Source organism: Fragaria vesca, linkage group LG7, assembly GCF_000184155.1.
Source record: "Fragaria vesca subsp. vesca linkage group LG7, FraVesHawaii_1.0, whole genome shotgun sequence".
In the NCBI taxonomy this organism is placed as follows: Eukaryota; Viridiplantae; Streptophyta; class Magnoliopsida; order Rosales; family Rosaceae; genus Fragaria; species Fragaria vesca.
This window is the reverse complement of record NC_020497.1, coordinates 8,086,754-8,106,492: the sequence shown is the minus strand read 5'-3', so window position 1 is coordinate 8,106,492 and position 19,739 is coordinate 8,086,754. Positions and strand designations below refer to the sequence as shown.

Sequence of the window (19,739 nt, the reverse complement as noted above, 5' to 3'; positions counted from 1 at the left end):
AGAAATATAACTTACATATTATTAACTATAGAAAATTCTACTATACCTTAAGGTATGTTATACCTAATGAATTCTTAGGCAAAGTTTCTTTAAATCCCAGCCCCACCACTCCTTTGTAAGCACCTACAACTACATGTTAATGTCAATGTCATGTATGTCATACCTTAAGGTATAGTAAACAAACCCATTAATAACTATTATACCAAAATTTATACGTGATTAAATTGGCAGAGGTATAGACCCCATCTTTTCCATATTATAGGTCCGCCATTGCGTTGGTTACTCAGACATTAGTGATGACCATCGACCCTATATTCATTTTGTAAAATTAAGAGTTTTTACTTCTCTTAGTTTTTCTTCTGAAAAAAAATACATTTATACTTGAATGCTTGAAAAACTACTGTTTGAAACGAGTCTCAAATATTCGCCGGCCAGGATTGCTAACTATGTCTTCGTAAGAATATTTATCAACATATATGGACATTTATCACATTATAATTTTTTTGGTTACAAATTAGACATTTTATATATGTGTGTGTAGACACGCATGTGTGACCATTTTCGTGAGGAAAATAATTAAGTTTTACAACACGTGGGTAGAAGTATAGAGCAAATGTGCCCATGAAGCTAGGTTCACTGCAACCACGTACGAAAACAACCAAACCTCTATAAAAAAAAACAAAAAACAAACCTCTATATAAATCGTTCATCACATTACACACCATCCAGCTCCAGAAAATCATTTCCTGCAAACCAATACAAACCCCCCATCATCAAACTCTTCAAGAACACCTCGACCAAAACACACAAAAAAAAACTCTACAAGGTGTTTCTTGTGTCAAGGTAGAAATCAACATGTACGGACAGACAACCCTAGAGTCGGTAGATTCCGACTTGGCTCTTCTTGAATCCATTCGTCAACACCTTCTAGGCGATCATATGGCGCCTCAGGCCGCCCTCTTCGGCGGCGGCGACGTCGACGACATCATCCCCTTGTTTTTCCCCAGCTCCGCTACTGCTTCAACCTGCATGAGTGGGTTTTTTACCACAGAGAACTGGTGGGAATCGGCGCTAAAACCCGAGGACTCTGAAACCGAAGCTGTAAGTACCCCAGTGGATGACGTCGAGATTAAACTGAGGGAGCAAGCTCGTGTTGCGCATGAGGTGCACGCGCCAAGGGCGGCGAGGCATTTCAGGGGAGTGAGGAGGAGGCCATGGGGGAAGTACGCGGCGGAGATAAGAGATCCGGCGAAGAACGGCGCGCGAGTGTGGCTTGGGACTTACGAGACTCCTGAAGACGCCGGGCTGGCTTATGACCGAGCTGCTTTCAAGCTGCGAGGCCGTAAAGCTAAGCTCAACTTTCCTCACTTGATTGGCTCGAACAACGTTGAGCCGGTTAGGGTTACCCCGAAGCGGCGGCGCTCGCCGGAGCAGTCCTCTACGTCGCCCTCGTCGGCATCGGAGGACAGCGAGTCTCCCAAGTCAAAGATTAGATAGATCATTATGGGGTTAATATTATCAACACCATATAGTACAAGTAAATGTGAAAATGGTTTTTACTATTAGACGATGATCGAGTTCTAGAGGTCAATCCCTGCATTTTTTCTCGGTTCTTGTAATTGCTATTTACGATCAGCATTTTCTTTCTGTTAGTTGGCTTTTATTTGGAGGAAAAATAAGGCCTCAAATCTTCCCTTGAGCAAGGAGTAATAGTCTAGTGATGGTGTTAAGAAACTTGTTCAGGCACCCTTGTAACTCTTGTTCATAATGTAATAAGCGAAAATTGGAGTACTTATTCTGTTGTGTTTGGCACTCATAATTCCCTTTCTCAGCCATTTCCCCTTTTTATGTTATAACTGGAGCTACTTCCCCTGTTTGAGTCGGCAAACTAGCTAATTCCAATTAGCCTTGGGACAAATGCACGGTAGCTACTCCCCTGGCCACCACTGGCGGACACACATGCAGCACCCACTGAGTTAATAGTTTTGAACATCTGATGGATCATTTGAGCAGCTTAAGTGCGGTTTTATGAAGAAATTTAACTAACTAATTAGCCCCCAATAGAGTTCTTAATGCACTACTACAAGCACTGCTGTAAAATCCTGCGGCAGTTCAAAACTCCGGCACCGCCCCAGCAGGTTCGATAAATGGAGATTAGTCTTCCGGCTTGCCCTAAGCAGAAGTGTTCGGAGATCCTTGCAGCAGAGAAAATAACCAAACCAAAAACAGAAAGCAATTGATTTCATATTTCGGTGGGGAGCCTGAACTGACATCAATCTAAAATCTTTTACCATATTCAGAAATAGTTCTATAACAAGATATTAACATATTGAAAGAATCTAACGGTAGACAGAGGTTGGAGTGCATGTGAAAATTAATGAAACCAGATGATCGAACGTGAGAAGAAAAGGAACAATTAATACTCGGAAGAAAGAACAAAGTGATGTAGATCGATATCGACAATTATTAATAGATTTGGACTTGAATGTTGTTTCACTCAGGTTTTCGATCTTTCATTTGATTTCAGAAACAAAACTTCTATAATTTTGGTGATTGAACTAATCTTCAGCTAGGCATCAACCCGTTCTAATTAGAAAGAGCAAAGAGATGTAGAAAGAAATAAAAAGTCGATAGTCGATTACGTATCATACGAATAGATATGACTTGTACAAAGATTACTGCAAATGGCATTACTCTAATTTTGAACAAATCAGTATTTCTATAATTGAACCAAAACTGTTTGTAAGAATTGTGTGTTGACATTATTTTCCTGTACAGAACTATAAGTTTTAGGCCTAAGGTAGCACAATGTGAATATTTGAAGTAAAGAATAAAATGATTGAAGGACAAGATGAAGATCAAGACCCTAACGTATCCTGAACGATTATCCGAAAAAGTAAATCATATATCCATTGCGTCTCGTAGCATGTATTCTTGTGCGATTACATGAATAGACTGAAGAATGTGGTTTAGATCTCTAAGTACGTGCTGAAATGTATATGTACAACATTGATGTTATTATCCAATATGGACGAGTCTTATTTAAGTCAACAATATATTAGCTTATGGGATTGATTTTTTATTTTTTAATTTTTTATGACGGACTTTTTTCTTGTTCAAACTTCAAAGTGACTTCATTAAGAAACGAACAGTGCGTAGTGCGAACGTGAGTTTTGGAATTCCGGATGCTAGGATATCAGAAAGCTCAGTTCATTACATTTCATAAATGAAACCCATACAATAGACAGACATAAAATCAAAATCAAAATTCAGACTTCAAGTAAAGCAAGCACAAATCGGAAAAGGATTTATCCGAACCAGAATAGGTTGTAATTTAGGTCGACAACATTGAGAAGTTCCTAAATGACTTGGTTAATTAGTTATCATATTGATTTTAGGGATATAAATTTCATTATCATGGAATTTGTTATCATGTTGATTTTAGGGATGTAATTTAATTATTATCACGGAATCTGTTTCTATCCACAAATAAACCCAACCCCTTAAAAAAATTTTAGCTTACCAAATTCTCCTACCATAAGCTAAATCTTTGGCCAAATTAAGAGTATTTAGCTTATGAAGCACTTCCACCATGAGCCAAATCCTAAGGTAAAGCCATTTTTTCTTTTGTTATATATTTGTTTAATTCAATAATTAGCTAGCCATGAAAAAGATTTTATATAAATATATTCAATATGGGGCTTATATGAAAGACCTCGTCGAGATCATCGTGATGATATAAAATTTTGTTAGTAACAAGTTTTTAATTTAGATGCTAGTGTAAATTAGAAGAACAATATTTAAAGTTAAATAAAATAATATTTAGTTTTAGCCTACCAAACCCATAAGCCAAATTCAGCTTTTAAAATAGCTCAAGCTAAATTTTTTGTCTTGAGAATTATAATTTGACTTATGGTGAGAATAACTATAGGCTAAAAATTTAGCCTATGGTAAGAGATGGTCTTAATTGAGCTACTTAGATCTAAGGCACACAAAGCTAAAAGATGTGGAGAGGCAAGAGGATTAACACAAACCCGAGGCAAAGACATAAATAAACTCACCTTCACGGCCCCGGACCACAAACCCAAGTTTTCTTTTATCAGCCTCACCTGTAATCAGCCTCGAATCATAAAATACTACCTACGTGCCATTATTCTGCGACAATCTAGTTATGAATTGATCTTCTTATTATCTCTCATCATGATGCGCTAGCGTGAAGTGCCACCAAAGATGCATAAGCCCCATCAGTAATCTTCATTAGAATATCATGGCTTCCCTTCTCAGCAATCACACCATTCTTCACCACAGCGATTACATCTGCCCCTTTGATCGTGGTCAGGCGGTGAGCCACAACAATAGTTGTTCTATTCACCATAACTGTGTCTAAAGCATCTTGCACAATGCGTTCTGACTCTGCGTCTAGCGCACTAGTAGCTTCATCAAGTAAAAGGATTTTGGGGTCCTTTAGTATAGCCCTTGCAATAGCTATTCTTTGTTTTTGTCCACCTGACAATTGAACACCTCGTTCCCCTACCGACGTGTCATATCCTTGAGGTAATGAAGATATGAAATTGTGCGCATTTGATGCTTTTGTTGCAGCTATGATCTCTTCTTCGGTTGCATCTCCTTGCTTGCCGTAGGCAATGTTGGTACGTATTGATTCATTAAAGAGAATAGGTTCTTGACCAACCAAACCAATTTGTTGCCTTAACCAGTTTATCTTGAACTTGTGGATTTCAACTCCATCTAATAGTATGCGACCTGTATCAGGATCATAGAATCGCTCTATAAGGCCTATGATTGTTGATTTACCACTGCCACTCTCTCCAGCCAAAGCAACAGTCTGTGTAGAATGTATAGAAAGTATATCAGATTGAGATTTGAAAAACTTAATATTTAGACATAAATTAAGTTGTGGTGGTTCGTACTTACCTTTCCAGGAGGGAATTTCAAACAAATGTCCCTAAATATCTGCACATCTGGCCTAGTGGGGTATCTGAAACTAATATGTTCAACATCAATTTCTCCAGTAATACTCGGTAGTGTTATGCCTGCATCGCTGCTTGAATCGATCTTAGGCTTGCTATCAAGAATTTGAAATATTGAAGCTGCTGAGTCCTTGGCTTTGTTGGAGTCAGGGGCCATGCCAGTAGATTGTGAAACCCCAACCGCTGAAATTGTTAAAGCAAAGAAAACCTACAAATAAGAATTTGCTAAAGTTAGAACAAAATATATTCATGGATGGAAATAAGATAAAGAAGTGAGGTAGCAGCTGAAAGCTTAATTACCTTGAATACTTGTTCAAATGTGGCTTGCCCACTTTTCACTAAATGAGCTCCAACATAGAAAATTAATGCGTTTGTGAAGAACATTACTACAAATGAAGCGCCAAAGCCTGTACCACTAACAACTCCCAATCTTACTCCTTGTTTCATTGGACCTTCACACTTCTTCTCATATGCATCCATTACCTTCTTTTCAGAACCAAATGATGCAACAGTTCGGATACTACCAATTGCGTCATTTGCCACTTGACTTGCTTCTTCATACATAAGCTGCATGTAACATTCAAATCATTAGCTGTATGTTTAGTTCATAAAATACTCATTGTGAAAGATTATACATTTACACTGACCTTGGCATCAGCACTAAACCCTTTAAGAAATTTTGTTTGAAGTATTCCTTGCCCGATCAACAACGGCGACACAGCTATAATTATAAGCGCTAGTCTCCAGTTAGCTGTGAAACCTATAGTTAACCCTGCTATGATTGTTGCTATGTTCTGGACAATCAAGGCTAATGCATCACCAACAAGGGCCTTCACGGTTGAAGCATCAGAAGACAACCTTGCACCAATAGCACCACTACAAGTACAAAAGATTTAAATTAAAATATCTTAAGAATTTGAAGCTTTTAGAAATTATTGTCTTTCTTGATCACACCTTGAATTTGCAGGATCATCAAACCAGCTAATTTGTTGGTGCACAACCTTCTGGAATGTCAAGGCACGAATTCGCTCTATTAATTTTCCACCTGCGATTCCAAAGAAGAAATTTTGTCCTGGGATTATAGCAAACCCGAACAAACCTATACCAACATACACTCCAGCCCAAACAATAGAGTCTTTTTGTAGCTTATTATGCGGTTCATAAAACATCTTTATGGCTTTGGAGAGTAGTAAGCCGAAGACAGGAAAAATCACTCCATGACCTGCTGCAGCAATAGATCCAAGCAGCAAAACTGGAAGCTCTGGTTTATTCAAGTAGGCCAACCTTTTGATGGAAACTTTTTTGCGCTGCTCCGGATCAACCTTAGTTTTTGCAAGGTTCTCCTCATCTTCTTCTTCTACTTGCACTTCACAATTAATTGGAGCAGGAACACCAAAGCTAGTAATAGTGAATGAGCGCCGACTACCAGATGAACCCTTACTTAAAGATCTCGTTGTTGAAAGTCTCAGGCTTTCAGACCTACTCATTGGCTTATCCATATCCAAAACATTATCCGGATCAGAGGGCTGTGCATCTTTTTCTTTAACTCCTTCTTGTAGGCGAATCAATTGGCTATAAGCTCCTTCTGGGTTTCTGGTTAATTCATCATGAGTTCCTACAAATCAAAATGCAGATGATGTAACTTAAGGAACATGTTAATTGTAGAAATGAGAATGAGGATGCACTGGTAAAAATGCTCTTACCTATTTCAACAATTTTTCCTGTATGCACCACAGCTATTGCATCAGCATTCCTAATCGTTGTTAAGCGATGTGCAACAACTATAGTCGTCCTATTTGACATCAATCTCACCAGTGCATCTTGAACAATTCGCTCTGACTCAGCATCCAAGGCGCTTGTTGCTTCATCCAGAAGTAGAATTCTAGGGTTCTTCAAAATTGCTCTTGCAATCGCAATTCTTTGCTTTTGTCCACCCGATAATGATGTTCCATGCTCACCCACCATTGTGTCGATCCCCTGACGAAAAACAAAACAGTTTTTTGAATGACAAATCCTCACCTAAACAAAATATTAGAAAAGGTAGATTTTAGTCATTTTACAAACAATTAGGCTTACCTGAGGCAACTTGTCAATAAACTTTGCTGCATTTGCGAGTTCAGTTGCTCTTCTAATCTCTTCTTCAGTTGCATTTTCCTTACCATATGCTATGTTCTCCCTTAATGTTGTAGTAAAAAGATTTGGCTCTTGACTTACAAGTCCAATCTTCTCCCTTATCGATCTCAGATGCAACTTCTTCAAGTTGACACCATCTATAAGCACTTCACCAGCTTCTGGATCATAAAACCTCTCTACCAAGCCTATCACTGTAGATTTCCCACTTCCACTTTGCCCAACCAAAGCAGTCGTTGTGCCACTCGGAACATGCAAAGAAAATCCAGAAAAAATCTGCACATCTGGCCTAGCAGGATACCTAAAATACACATCTTTAAGTTCCACCTCTCCTTTAATATCATCCAATACAACTCCAGAATTATCATAAGGATCAATCTTCGGGGTTCGGTTGATGGTCTCGAACATTTTGTATGCAGCAGCTGTTCCTGCTGCAAATGCATTCAAAGATGGTGATGTCTGCCCCAGACACCTAGAACAACATAAGAAGTTAACCCCAAAAACATTATTCTATAAGAACCACAAAAAGTTAACCCCCAGATGTAAAATATAACGTCACTGGTAAACTTACATTCCACCAGTCATGATTGCAAATATAACGTTGATAACTTGGCCTCCGTTGTATCCTTTTTCGATGATCATTTTGGACCCGTACCATATGGCAAGTCCGTAAGTGCCAAAGACAATAAGCAAGAATGTACCAAGTCCAATTCCTGTGGCTAGTCCTTGTTGAACTGTACTATTGTAGGCGATCTTTAGCTTCTTGTTATATCTCTCTATCGCTTGCTTCTCTCCGGTAAACGATGCAACCTAAAAAATATCAATGAAGTTAGTTATGGTCCTCGATATTCAAGATAAAGATACTTTATTTCAAGACCTGGCTAGCTTACCGTTCGAATGGCTCCAACTGTCTGTTCTACTATAGTGCCAGCTTCTGCATAAGCTTGTTGGCCACGAGTTGACATTTTAGAAACAATTATGGCCATGATTCCACCAGCAAAGACAATAGCAGGAATACATGCCAATAATACCAGGGTGAGACGCCATCCCTTGACGAAAGCAATTATAAAACCACCAACAAAAGTTGAAAGGAGTTGAATGAACTTCCCCACCTGTATCACAAATCCCACAAAATATGAAGAACAAGAACCGCATCCACTAATGGTGTAGTTTGGTATTAAAGACATTGGTCTAACTTGTGAACTAGCTTAAGCAAATACCTTTTCTCCCATTGCATCTTGAATGAGTATTGTGTCCCCTGACATTCTGCCAATGATCTCTCCGGTGTTGGTTTCGGTGTCAAAATATCCAATGTCCTGTCTTAAAATTGCTTTCAAGTACATGCTCCGAATTCGAGTGGCTTGTCTTTCGCCAGTTACCATCCAACATGAGACCTCTGCGTATTCAGAGCAACCATATATTGTTTCATTAAGAAATCAACTGATATATGACTTGTTTCAGACTTGATTCAATTAGATTAAGAAATCAACTGATATAGACTTGTTTCAGACTTAATTCAATTATATTGGGATCAAAATCAACATTACGGTTAGCTGACTGAAGTAAACACTTACGTAAAAATGCAGCAATTCCAGTGCCAATGCCCAAGTATACGAACTTTAAGGCCACCTAAAACAAAGAACGGAGAAGTTAGTTGATTATAAAAGACAATGCAATATCATTCATATACATAGTTATTTGAAGGGTTTGCCCCAGTTTCTTCTGCTATGCAAGGAGCAAAGATCCTAGATAAGTATGTAACTGGGTTTCATTTGAAAAACAATTTGATCAATTTCTGTTCTTCCATATATAGAACCTAGCAAATACCAATAAAAGTGATGTATTGCATGCATGCATATACATATATACCTTAGAAATCGTGGGGACGATATGTTCTCGGTCGGTAGCTCCGAAAGTATTGATAAGATTGCCGAAGATTAGCGTCATGAACGGCTGCGACAACCCGTTTCCGATGGCAGAGACACTCCCGACGACCATCAACGCGACGTCATATTGGTCTGCAAACTGAAACAGCTTGTACAATGGGACCTTCTGCTTCTCTACATCTCCATCTTCATCTTTTCCTTTTCCTTTTTCTTTTCCTTTTCCTCCTTTCATGTCGTGCCTGTCTGATTCGATCTATCGGATTGTTCAGGTTGTGAAGATACAGATGATCATCTATGGTGAAGAGGTGAACGAGGAGCTAATTTGTAAAAATGGTCTTGCTGAGTAATTACGGAAGCTAAGGAGTAATTTCTTGGTGTTAATGAGGTTTCAATCAGAGTCGTCCTTGAGTTAAGCTGCTACGTTTATTCTCTTCCACTTGTATTACTAACTTCTTAACATTTTCTTTTGGGATTTTTAAATAAATAATCAGCTGTTTTAACAAAACCAAGCGATTTCTCTACATTTTTTCCCCTTGTGTGCGTCAATTACTCTCATAACAGACAACAAATTAACGACTTCAATGGGAAGACTGAGTGGGAGTCCGGAAGAATAAGGAAGGATATCAACTAATCATAAGTACTTAATTGTCAAAAAAAGAAAGAAAAAAAACTTATCATAAAGTACTTAAGCAATTTCTTATTTATTTTGTTACATTACTCAAGTATTTTCTTTGAGAACGAGTACTTAAGTAATTTTCAGTTTCAACAAATCTTTGGATTTTTTTTCCCCTAGCTGTGTAAATTCTTGTTTTCTATATGCATGTAAAGAATAACTGAAGTAATTTCTAATAGGATTGTGAGTGTATGCAACACTATTATGCTGTACATCTGATCGACCATAATATTAGTTCACTAGAACCACAAGGATGTATAACTGACAACAATATTCTTGTGAGATTTTGGTAGATTCTCGATCATACAGCGCTAACATATATGATGATCGTTAACCCCAAACTCCATAAAATCACTTAATTGATTAGCTAGCTATTGACTAATCTAACTTGGGCATGCATGCATGCACTAATATTAATAAAGCTTTAGTACGTTAATTCACAGTTCCTTCATTGACTCAATGTAATGAAAACCTACTGTATCAAGTAATTACACTCATCATGTATCGTCGTAACGAAATCACAACAGTTTGTCACCAATAATTAAGAGGTTCAAATGGGTGAAGTGATATGATATATAGGTTGGGACGACATATAGACATTTGATGTTTGGATTTCATTACTGTATTTGTGAATACTGTATGTATTTAACGAAAATAGGAAGCTCTTAAATGATAATTCAATTATTCAACTCATCAGTGTTGCCACAAGAATCAAAACTAGTTTTTGAATTCTTTTTCGTTTTCTGGAGAAACTAAGCATGTTTTTCTTTCTTTTGTGGTTGCTTCGTAATGCTTTTGTCGTTGGTACTAGATAGATTCCCTCGCTCGGCTTCCAAGAACAGTTTTTTTAGATGTCCAGAAGCAAAGGGCCGGGCGTAGTCAATAAGGTCTGAACTTCTAAATTTTCTTGATGTCTTAGGGCGTTGGCTGCGCATGCATACAATGAGTTCTTGTGAATACATCATGCGTCAATTGTTAGCTGAGAAAGATATTTCATTCATATACAGAAAATCTCGATCGTAAGCTTCATTGAGGACCAAAACTTTTCCAACAGTGTACGTATGTTCTTTCTGGTTTTAATCGAGATCATTACGTTACGCCCCGATACTATATGCATCAACTTTTAGTTGTAATAAGTTTGTTTTTCCCAACATAGGATCTGAATCCACCGGAATTGATTTGCTCGGTAATGCACTTCGTGGGTGGCTCAACTTTTCACTATACTTCACTTAAAAGAATGTATTTATCATATCATATGATTTATATCTGAACAAAAAAAAAATTATCATGATGTTATAAGTACGTGAAACTGTGAAAGCTAGGGCTTTCAGTCTTTCTTGACAACCAAGTTTGACCTGCAGTGCAGTTAGCTGAGATGAGAAGTATTCAGAAGTCAAAGGTCAAAACCAACGTACGTACCCTTGGGTTGTACGTGCTTGAATTCACTTATAAGTTTTGACCATGTATGCGTGGTGAAAACCAACAAGGAGCAGGCCGGTAGTGATTAGAATACTTACGACGCGGTGGACGTAACAGAGTTCACACTGCCGGCCGGGTCATCACTAGTTGCAAACTTGCGATTGCCTGCACATGAAGAACCAAAGAGTACGTGGACCAAGATTTCAACATTTGTTGTTTAATTTTGATTCAGCGCTGTGAACTAGTTTCTTCATAACGGGGTTGAACGTAATAGTTCATGGAGATGGATAAAATAGAAGGTCGACCATCACCATCACGTTCTGGGATATATTTGGGAAAACATGCAAAAAGAACTGGAAGTCCTAAGAAAATGCAATGTTTAACACTTGAACTTGATGCATAGATCGATGAACCAAGAGTTACACTACTACTGATCTGTTTAACAAACTTACCCAATCAACAACTACACCATTTTTCAATATATACAGTTTTATATTTTTTTAATACATAAACCACTGAAAAATTATAAGATTTTGGATGTGGAGTGGTATATTTTGGAGAGTGAAATTTGCACCCTCTATTTTACAATCCACATTCCTTTTTTTTTTTACTTAAAATTTTCATAAAAAGATAAAATATATGTTATTAAAGACAAGAATTAAGTTGCTATAAGAAGAAAGAAAGAGTGTAAATTATAAAACGGGGAGTGCAAATTTCAGTTCCTTATATTTTTAGGTCAAAGGAAGCAATAATATATGAAAGTCAAGGTGAAGAAAAGGTGGCCTTAAAGGCGAAGAAAATCAGATGCAAGATTAAAATTAAATCAAAAGCAGCACGAATACCACAAGAACGATAGCCAAAAATTGAATTATTCATTCCTTATCATTCAAAACAAATTAATTCTATTCTGTATAGTATAAACAAATGATAAGAACATGCATGTGTGACTTAACATGTTGATGAAATGGATATGTCTTCGTGCATGATTTGAAGAATATAGAAATAAATTGTATTCGATCGAGTTATGAAACAAAACAAAACACATTGTCTGATGGTGGTGATTCGTGTCAACTTGCATGCATATACACCGAGTCGTATCTGCAGTTTTGCATACACAGAAAGATGCTCCTGACCACTGTAAGCCTGCCCATACTCTTCACGAATTGAAATTGCCCATAACACAAGGCTAAGTGCTTCATTTGTTAATGAACGCTGCTCAATTTTGAACAAAATTGAAACTGTCACATCCCGAATTTTATATTTTTTACCTTATTTACTAGCCTGATTATAATAAGAATTTTACCGTCTCGATCATTGAGTAAATAGTTTAATTGGTCCCTAGAGGGGTTTCGGGGACGATTATGTGCGGAGGATTATTCGTATGAGGAAAATATGACGACGGTAAAAATAGTAAATTTTAGCTAGTAAAAGGTAATTTTTTATTCGGGTATTATTTTTCGGGGTGTTTTATTTTGGAGTGGGTTGTTATATGATGGACCGGTTTGGGGTGTGAGGCCCAACCCATTTTTTTTTCCTCCCGATTCTCTCTCCTCCCACCCGATTTTCTTCTCTCTCCGCCCGGAAACTTCACCACCGCCGTCCGCCGCCGTCCGGCCACCACCGACCGCCAGACTGGTTCCGTTCGGACCCTTGCCTCTTCCTCTCTCATCCTGAACCGGTGCACGCACGCGGAACGCCGCCGTGAAGGAGCGGTCAACCCCGAAAGGTTCGACTGCCGGAAAGGGTTTTTCGCCGGAGCTCCGTCTTCCGGCCACCATAGGTCGTAATTTTTGGCTCAACTTGTAGCCCTCATCTAGGTGAGTAATCCCTCAAAAGGTTTCGGCTAAATTCGATCTCGTTAGGGTGGTTTGTATAATTGAAAGTTTTAGAGATTTATGGATGTTTTTAGTCGATTGCCCTAGTTAGGCTTGGAATTGGTGTTTGAGCTAGTTAGGAAAGTTGTAGAGGAGTTTGAGAGGAAGATTCTGTTAAAATTTGGTAGCATTTGTAGGTTGCCGGAGTTGGTCGCCGGCCGCCACCGCTGTTTTGGGAAATTTTGTGGTTTTTGATGTAGAATATTAAGGGGATATTATTGAAGTGAATTTTGGAATTTTTGGATGAGATTTGGATAGGTTTGTGAATTTTCGAAGTGTGGTATTTTTGGCGGTTAATTAATGTAGAATCCGGCCGTAGGATTTAAGTCGTATTTTGGAGAGGTTGTATTTACGACTGTTGAGTATGATATTTAAGTTTGGATCGTTCCGATTTAAGAATATCGAAGTTAGGCAATGATGAGCGTATTTATGGCTCTCGGGTATTTTTGCCTATTTTGATTAAATATTGGATTATTGGTTGGGAAATTAATATTATATTTGGAACAGGACGTGAGGAGGCTCGAGCAGACGAGGCCCCAGATCGACATCAGGCTTAGGCCTAATTTGTGAGTGGACTTTTATTTGAAATAATATGCATGCTATGGTTCATGATTGAACATTTCCTTTTGTTGGAGTTTTGACGTCAATTAATTTTGACGCTTTTATTTCTCTGAGAGAGTTACCGAAAATAGGATTTTCGGTGAATATAAATATGTATATATGAGAGAGTATGTGCAGAAAATGCTAGCTAGTCATATGTGTCTGTCCACCTTAATGGCGTAGCATATAGCCGCATTATGGTGTAACGTGAGCGTTGGACGGTAAGCGTAGTAGCCCTATTTGAGTGTTTAATTCATATAGGGGGTATGGACACATATTTATACACCTGTCTGTCCACCTTGATGGCGTAGTGTAGCACCGCATTAAGGCGTGACGTGAGCGTTGGACGCGAGCGTAGTAGCCCTATATAGACCCATGAATTTATATAGGGAGTATGGACGAGTGTAAATACATACATATATCATAGAGTCTGAGAGGCTCGATATTTTTGGGATAAAAGTTTTTATCGCTTGCGGCATGCATTCGATTTTTCCTTAGAAATTAATTTGGGGAAACATAAATATTTTATTTATTATTTTATTTTTGTCCACTCACTCTAACGTTATTAAATGTTTTCCCCTGGGCCCTTCGTTTTAAATTGCCCAGTCTGCAGAGTTCGGGTTGGATCTAGTAGGAGACGAGGCATAGTCACCCGCTTTTCTGCCAGTTTTCATCAGTAGGTTACATGTTCAACCTACTCGTGTTTTCTTGCTTCCGCTTGTGTTTAGTAGCTCTGAATACTGTGGGATTATTGTATATTATGTGTAGAATTTCTGAAGGATGATTATGTGATGTTCGGAAGTGTTGAATTAAGAGTGTAAGATGAAATTTTCGAGTTAGGGTTGTCCATCTGCAAGGGAGATTTGCTTAATCTTTTCAGTAAAATTTTCCTTGGAGGTGGTCCCCGCACGACTTACTCCGGGTTTCAGGGTGAAATTTGGGGTGGGTCGTGTCAGAAACATTAATTATTCTGTTCCGTAGTAGAGGGAAAAACAAAATCTGAAATTTCGAAACACATATATAGAGAAAAAGTATATGTAGCTAAATTACTACGTCTTGGTGTCACGGTCCAACGCATCGACATGGTGCAAAGACAAACCATGTCGCATGCTTTGCCGCCTTGAAGAGTACTTTAAAGGTATGTGTAATGGGAACATATCCCCAGCCACGCATGGAGGACTAATGTCAAATTGTCAACAGAACCCTAAGCTTTAGAATTCAGTCCAACGTTGAACTAAATCATAACCCTAATACTTTTTCAAAATTTTCATATATACGTACATGATCGATCCCGGCCTCTACCAAACCTTAGATTTTCTCAAACTTGATTGCTTCGAGTTTGATCAATTAGTTAAACAAGTTAATTTTAAGATTAGAATATTGAAGGATGAACATCCTCATTATAAAAAGATTTTTTTTAATAATTTATTACTTGTTTTGAGAGTAATAATTTACCATGGTACGTAGATGGGCTCACCAAAGGATGCTCATCTTCCATCAATTTGATCAACAGAATCGTTTCATTTTAATCACATGATTACTATTTGTTTAATTTGGTCCGATAATAATCACATGCTTGTTCATCCAATTATAATTTAATTATGGTGTACATATTTTTTTGATACTAAATGACCTGACTATAGAGAGTACCTATAAGGCAGCCCACCGTAAAGAGGTCAAAGTTGATAGCATTCCTAACAGGCTTAAGAAAACTTGAATCTCAAGCGGGGGTATCTAAATTCTGACCTAACAAAGCGAAAGCATTCGCAATGAAATTCACCTTACGGTACATCCATGGCTGAAGGAAAATTCAAAAATTAAGGAAGCAGCAAGAGCTTGAGGGTACGTTTGGTACCCGGTATTACCTAAGCCAGTGCTAAATAAAGAGTGAAACAAGATTAATCCCATGTTTGGTCTCTATCGGTACTAATATTAATGGGCTTAACTTGGACCTGTTTTCTGATTTCGCCTCCTTAGCCGGTGTTAGCGTGGGTACTCCGATGAGAGGCCCTTAGGTAAGACCTCACTAACCTCTCTCAGTTCACATCGCCTCCTCCACAACTCTTCTCTCTTCTTCTTCACCTCCTCTCTATTACACCCCGAAGCACAGATCTCTCTTCCATTCTTCACCTCCTCTCTGCAACACTCTTGTTTGCCCAAATGGACCAACCACAACAAAACTTGGCTCAACACCAACAAGAAGAAGAATCATCCCAGCAAGAGGAACAAGAAGAAGAAGAAGGAGAATCTGAACTAGAAGCAGAAGCAGACACAGACCAAGAAGAAGAAGCTCTTCCTTCTGATGAGCCACCGCCACCACCCTCCACTCAAACCGATGATCCTCCCGTTCCTGATCCTCCATTCGATCCCAGCAGAAGTAACTCTCTCTCTCTCTCTCTCTCTCTCTCATATTTACTGCTTTGACTGTGTTTTCGTTTCTGGGTTTGTTGAAAGATGTGAAATTTTTCACAATTGAGATAGGATTTGGGGTCTGATGTCTTGTGGGTGTATCAAGGACTTGACTTTCTATAGGAGATTTATCACATTGTGAAAATCTAATGGTTAAAAAGATAAATGAGACTTGGGATAGGTGAATCATTGTATCATCTCCTTTTGAATTTTGTCTTAAGCTCTAGATTGCATTCATCATAATCTAAATAGCATTGTGGCTAAAGTTAATGTCTATGTGAGATAGGAAGCAGAAGATGGACATCTTTTTGTTTACATTAACTGATTTTAAATTTTATGGCTACACCTATATCACTGTAATTTGACTCTCATATATAATGGGGTTTGATATAAAGGATGGAACACATGGTATGCAAACTGACTCGAAACTTTAGTCTTCAAACCCAATTAATGATATTTCCCAGTAACTACTTCAGAGAAGATTTTGTGCGACATGTAATGAACATTTTCATGACTCTAACCTTTGTCTTTTTTTTCTTTGAAGTGATTGGCATTATTAGAAGAAAGTCCTTGATCAAAGAGTTAGCTGTTATGTACCATGCCGAGTGCCTTTCATACTGTCGAGAGCTTTTGCAGTCTTCAAACGGAAAAGGGGATGAGGTCATATGCCATGCTCTCATACTTGTTTCTATGTTTCCTTTGCTTAATATTACTCATTTGATAAAGATGTATGCTTGATCACTACTTTTTTTTTTTTTTGGATTTCATGTCAAAATTTCAATGACCAAGATTGTTAGATGTTAGATTGTTATGTTAGAGTAGTCCCGTCCAATGCATCACCAAACATGAGACATCTCTAATTTATAACTTTTTTTCCTAATCCCATGCAACACCAAACGTGACCCAGTATTAGTACAATTTAAGACAGTCCACACTAGTCCAAGACAGTCTTAAGAATTAAGGAGGTCTAACCCAGTACTGGATACCAAACGTGCACTGAATGTCCTTGGCAACTTGAAGGAGCTTCCATGGGCATTCGACCTTCCCCGTGATGCAATTGATGATTAGAGCAAATCTCCTTCGACGATAATTATGGAGTACGTACATTGCTCACATCCATTTTGTAAATAAAATGACACTTGTTGTGCTGTTCATGAACGTCATCAAGATAAGCTTCTTAATGTGGCATTTTCTATAAGATGTAGCGTACATAATAGCATTCTTGTTTGTACGAAGAAAATTGTACGTATATAGAATGGCGTATGTTTCCGTAATATAAAGACCAAAACAGAAAAATACATTATATTTCTAAACCCACTTGTTGGGCGTCAACTTTAGTCCGTAAACTCTAGCCAGAGAAAGTGATCGATGGCTCTGCCCAAGTTGTCCTCCTTAATGCGATAATTGGGTATTGTGGGTGTTTTTTCGTCAATGTGCTTATTAGATGTTGCCTTTCACATCTCTTGTTTTCTTTTGTCAATACTTTTTATTTTTCTTGTATCTAATATATGAGTTATCACATTATTTTCAATATTAAATTTTTCTGAATGACACCATTCCATTTGATATATATAATACGCAAAAATTATGGAGCAATAATGCAAACATCATATGAATAATTTTGTGTTGTTTATCTTAGTGAAAGTAATGAATAATTCATCGAGGTTGGGAATCTAACAATCATAGAAGTGTAGAAGTTTGGAACCAAATGAACCAGATCATAATAAAGGACATCAGGATTTAAAAAAAAAAAAAAAAAACAAACAACAACAACAAACAAGGAGAAAACAATTCATTTGCAGCATATAAAACATGTGACAAAAACAAGCCTGACCCGCAAAGCATGGCAATGGTGTTTCTTAGCAACATCCCTACCAATATAATAAACAGTACAGTGCTTCCCAAAGCTTCATGTATATAGCAAGCCTCATAGTGCCCATTAACACACAGCTTCAATATCGATTCAGACCTCCAAACCTCACACCTTCAAAAACTAGAGTAAAGTCTTATACAACCAAAAGATTTCTAAAACCATATATGTCCATGGAAACTGAAAGCTTCTCCAACTCAGACTGGGCTCTCTTGGAGTCGATCCGCCAGCATCTTCTTGACGACGATTTCGATACCCAGTCGGCATTTTTTGCAGACTCTCCTTCTCAGAGTACTTCCAGCTCAAACTGCACTGAGATATCGAGCAGTAATGTAGACATAGTGGAGCAGAACAATGCATTCACTACTGAACTTGACGTGGCGGCGCGTGATGACCATGCGCCATCGGCACCGAACCATTTTAGGGGAGTGAGGAGAAGGCCGTGGGGAAAGTACGCGGCGGAGATAAGGGACCCGAAAAAGAACGGGACGAGAGTGTGGCTCGGAACCTACGAGACGGCGGAGGACGCAGGTTTAGCTTACGATCGAGCAGCTTTCAGAATGCGTGGCTCCAAAGCTAAGCTTAACTTTCCTCACTTGATTGGCACGCATGATATGGAGGTGGGTCGTGTGCTTCCCAAGCGTGCCTCGCCGGAGCCGTCATCTCCGTCGTCCACCATGTCTTCCGAAGATGGCTCGCCGAAGCCTAAGAGGATGAGGAGGAGTGGAGGGGACTCCGCCGCGGCAAAAGCCAAGTTGGATGAAGCTGCCGGAGAGGTTCATGTGTTCCAAGTGGACTCATTCACATTTGGCGACGAATTATTGGTTGAAGATATGGTGCTTTTGTCGCCGTCTGAATGCTCCGACATTCTTTCTTTTTTATAGCGATTTTTTCCGGCAGAAGAAAATTGTAGATTTTGCATTATGATTTATGAGTATTAGCTTCTTCAGATTTAATTCATTTTTGGTTCATTTCTCTCGATTTTGTTTTACCCTATGAAGTAGCTACTTATTAAGTATAATGAAGTTCACTTCGAAAGTGATTGTTCTGAATTAGTCCCTGACGGCGAACACTATGAGCGAGAAAGACCATTTTTTGTTGGGTTTTTGTTAATGAGGAGGTCAAGTTCCTATTGTCACAAATCCAAATTTCAATGTCACTCATGTAGCAGGAGAGCTAATATATAAAGTGCGAGACACTTAAGCTCAAGCTGCCACCAGTATAGCACCATATCATTTCATCTGGAGTCTGTATAGATGCTCCCAATTTCGTTTGGCATTGCTCTCTTTACCTCCTAATTGGTGTATTTCTCACTTACTATCAATCAATTTAGTTAAAAACTATAGCTAAATAGTAAAAACACAAGCAATCATCTTTTCAAGAAAAAAGCCCTAAGCCCCATCACATAGCCATGACGGTGCCACCAAGCCTTCCACCGGAAAGCATCCAAGCCTTCATCATGTTACAAGACATGTCTCTGGCTGATTGATTAAGAAGAGAGGGAATGGAAAATGTCACTGCTTCACCATATTATTGTCAATGTCGTAAATTTAGTTCAATTACATCGTCTGTTTAATTAGTTGTAACATAATTGTATCGTATATTCGTATATATTTTTGTATTATAAACGACCCCTGAGGTGAGGATTGTAGATCGAGTAGAGAATGTTAGTTTCACAGCCTCTACAATTTAAAATTTTATTATGTATCTTAAACACAAACAAACTCGATCAGATTTCAATTCTACCCGAAACAACATTATTTGCTCAAAAATGAAAAAGAAATGCTCAAAAGAGATTCATGCATGGTGGATGACCTGACCATATCAGGCTGCTCTCGTCTTCCCCCATTTTTAATCGTAGGATCTTTTTTATTTTAATGGCATGACAAA

General features: G+C 38.3%; 3 protein-coding genes across 3 annotated transcripts; 2 read left to right on the top strand and 1 right to left on the bottom strand.

Annotated features, from left to right (window-relative positions):
• Positions 1–855: 855 nt before the first annotated feature.
• Positions 856–1,497, top strand: LOC101293051 (ethylene-responsive transcription factor 13-like). Its single transcript, XM_004308459.1, has one exon. It carries the CDS (start codon positions 856–858, stop codon positions 1,495–1,497), a length of 642 nt encoding a protein of 213 aa, XP_004308507.1.
• A 2,701-nt stretch (positions 1,498–4,198) lies between these two features.
• LOC101292750 (ABC transporter B family member 9-like) lies at positions 4,199–9,236 on the bottom strand. Its single transcript, XM_004308458.1, has 12 exons — positions 8,988–9,236; positions 8,693–8,747; positions 8,339–8,514; positions 8,009–8,230; positions 7,690–7,928; positions 7,065–7,590; positions 6,692–6,965; positions 5,943–6,603; positions 5,636–5,864; positions 5,289–5,555; positions 4,933–5,196; positions 4,199–4,843 (listed from the first exon to the last, which is right to left on the bottom strand). Exons 1-12 carry the CDS (start codon positions 9,234–9,236, stop codon positions 4,199–4,201), a joined length of 3,807 nt encoding a protein of 1,268 aa, XP_004308506.1.
• Positions 9,237–17,931: 8,695 nt separating this feature from the next.
• LOC101292462 (ethylene-responsive transcription factor 2-like) lies at positions 17,932–18,733 on the top strand. The gene has a single exon (XM_004308457.1). It carries the CDS (start codon positions 18,017–18,019, stop codon positions 18,731–18,733), a length of 717 nt encoding a protein of 238 aa, XP_004308505.1. The 5' UTR covers positions 17,932–18,016.
• Positions 18,734–19,739: the final 1,006 nt, after the last annotated feature.

Bases quoted from the DNA above. Each gene is read 5' to 3' on its own strand.
- LOC101293051 (XM_004308459.1), top strand. From the start codon at position 856: ATGTACGGACAGACAACCCTAGAGTCGGTAGATTCCGACTTGGCTCTT.
- LOC101292750 (XM_004308458.1), bottom strand. From the start codon at position 9,236: ATGAAAGGAGGAAAAGGAAAAGAAAAAGGAAAAGGAAAAGATGAAGAT. The intron at 8,748-8,987 runs GTATATATGTAT...TCTTTGTTTTAG, and splicing joins TCGTCCCCACGATTTCTAAG to GTGGCCTTAAAGTTCGTATA. The intron at 5,197-5,288 runs GTAATTAAGCTT...TCTTATTTGTAG, and splicing joins CATTTGAACAAGTATTCAAG to GTTTTCTTTGCTTTAACAAT.
- LOC101292462 (XM_004308457.1), top strand. From the start codon at position 18,017: ATGTCCATGGAAACTGAAAGCTTCTCCAACTCAGACTGGGCTCTCTTG.